Source organism: Austrofundulus limnaeus, unplaced genomic scaffold (genome assembly GCF_001266775.1).
Source record: "Austrofundulus limnaeus strain Quisiro unplaced genomic scaffold, Austrofundulus_limnaeus-1.0 Scaffold397, whole genome shotgun sequence".
In the NCBI taxonomy this organism is placed as follows: domain Eukaryota; kingdom Metazoa; phylum Chordata; class Actinopteri; order Cyprinodontiformes; family Rivulidae; genus Austrofundulus; species Austrofundulus limnaeus.
Genome location: NW_013952799.1, coordinates 279024 through 280077, shown reverse-complemented (window position 1 = coordinate 280077; position 1054 = coordinate 279024). Strand labels below are relative to the sequence as shown.

Below are 1054 nucleotides of genomic sequence, written 5' to 3'. Positions count from 1 at the left end.
CTACAATCGGCAAAAAAGTAGCTAAAATTTGCACAAGACAGTAAAATAGGCCATAACCAGAACAAACTGTGTAAGGTTTTGTAAAGATTTAGAAACTATTTGAAGGATTTTAAGGTTGTTGAAAATTGCCCCAATTCAAAGTCAATGGGGAAAAAAGTGGCTAAAAAGTTGAAATAGCTAAAAAAGTAAAAATAGCTGAAATACCAAAAGTCATAGCCGGTATTGCACGAAAGAGCTGAATGTTTTGATATATGAATGGTTGAAGTCGCACAAAAATTGTAGAACGAGAAAGATGCCGAAAAATGTACGGAAGAAAAAAAAGATCTCAATGGTGTGAATATAGGCATTCACACMATTAAATTTAAATTTTTTGAAAAGTGAATCCAAATAGTTTATCTTGTCAAGACATGTTTTAATAATTGGTTGTTGTTTTTTTCCAGGCCTCAACGAGAGAACCATTGAGAACACAGCGAGACCAAGTAAGTCATTTCTTTCTTTAAGAAGTATTTTTTATCCAAGTCAAAAATTTTCAGGTATAATCTTACTTTTTGTGTTCACTGAACTATTTCAAAGTACAAGAACATATCAGTTTATTGTATGTTTTAACTATCTCTTTTTATTTTTAGGTCCTGACATTTATATGTCTAATATGCAGAGTAAGTCCATACATTTTCAGTCGTTGGTTTTAAGTAGAATTATTGGTTTTAGATTGAATATATAAAAGAACAATTAATTATAACTCACCTCACTTCAGACTGTTTTTGTCATTTTAACGACTCCAATACTTTTTAAAACATTTTAGCTTTCATGTTGTATGTATGTATGTATGTATGTGTGTGCAGGCACTGATCTTGGCAGCCCAGAGGCACTCCTCAAAAAGGGTGAGTCTTTTCAGTTTATTTTATTTAAACAGCAACAAAGTTATTTCAGGTTGAATTTTAAGACTTTTTGATAGCACAGGCTTTTATTTCAATTCAGTTCAATTCAATTCGATTCAATAACACTTTATTTGTCCCAGTCACAAAGTAGCAGCACAAACGTAAACCTATTATAT

At 31.2% G+C, this 1054-nt stretch overlaps 1 protein-coding gene across 1 annotated transcript in view; it reads left to right on the top strand.

Annotated features, from left to right (window-relative positions):
- Positions 1 to 967, top strand: part of LOC106528695 (major histocompatibility complex class I-related gene protein) — a gene marked incomplete in the record, with an annotated part of 9954 nt that extends 8987 nt beyond the window's left edge. The window contains 3 exon segments of the mRNA XM_014023929.1: positions 441 to 479; positions 627 to 656; positions 843 to 967. Of these exon segments, the coding sequence (XP_013879383.1) occupies positions 441 to 479; positions 627 to 656; positions 843 to 952 (179 nt within the window).
- Between the last annotated feature and the right edge of the window lie 87 nt (positions 968 to 1054).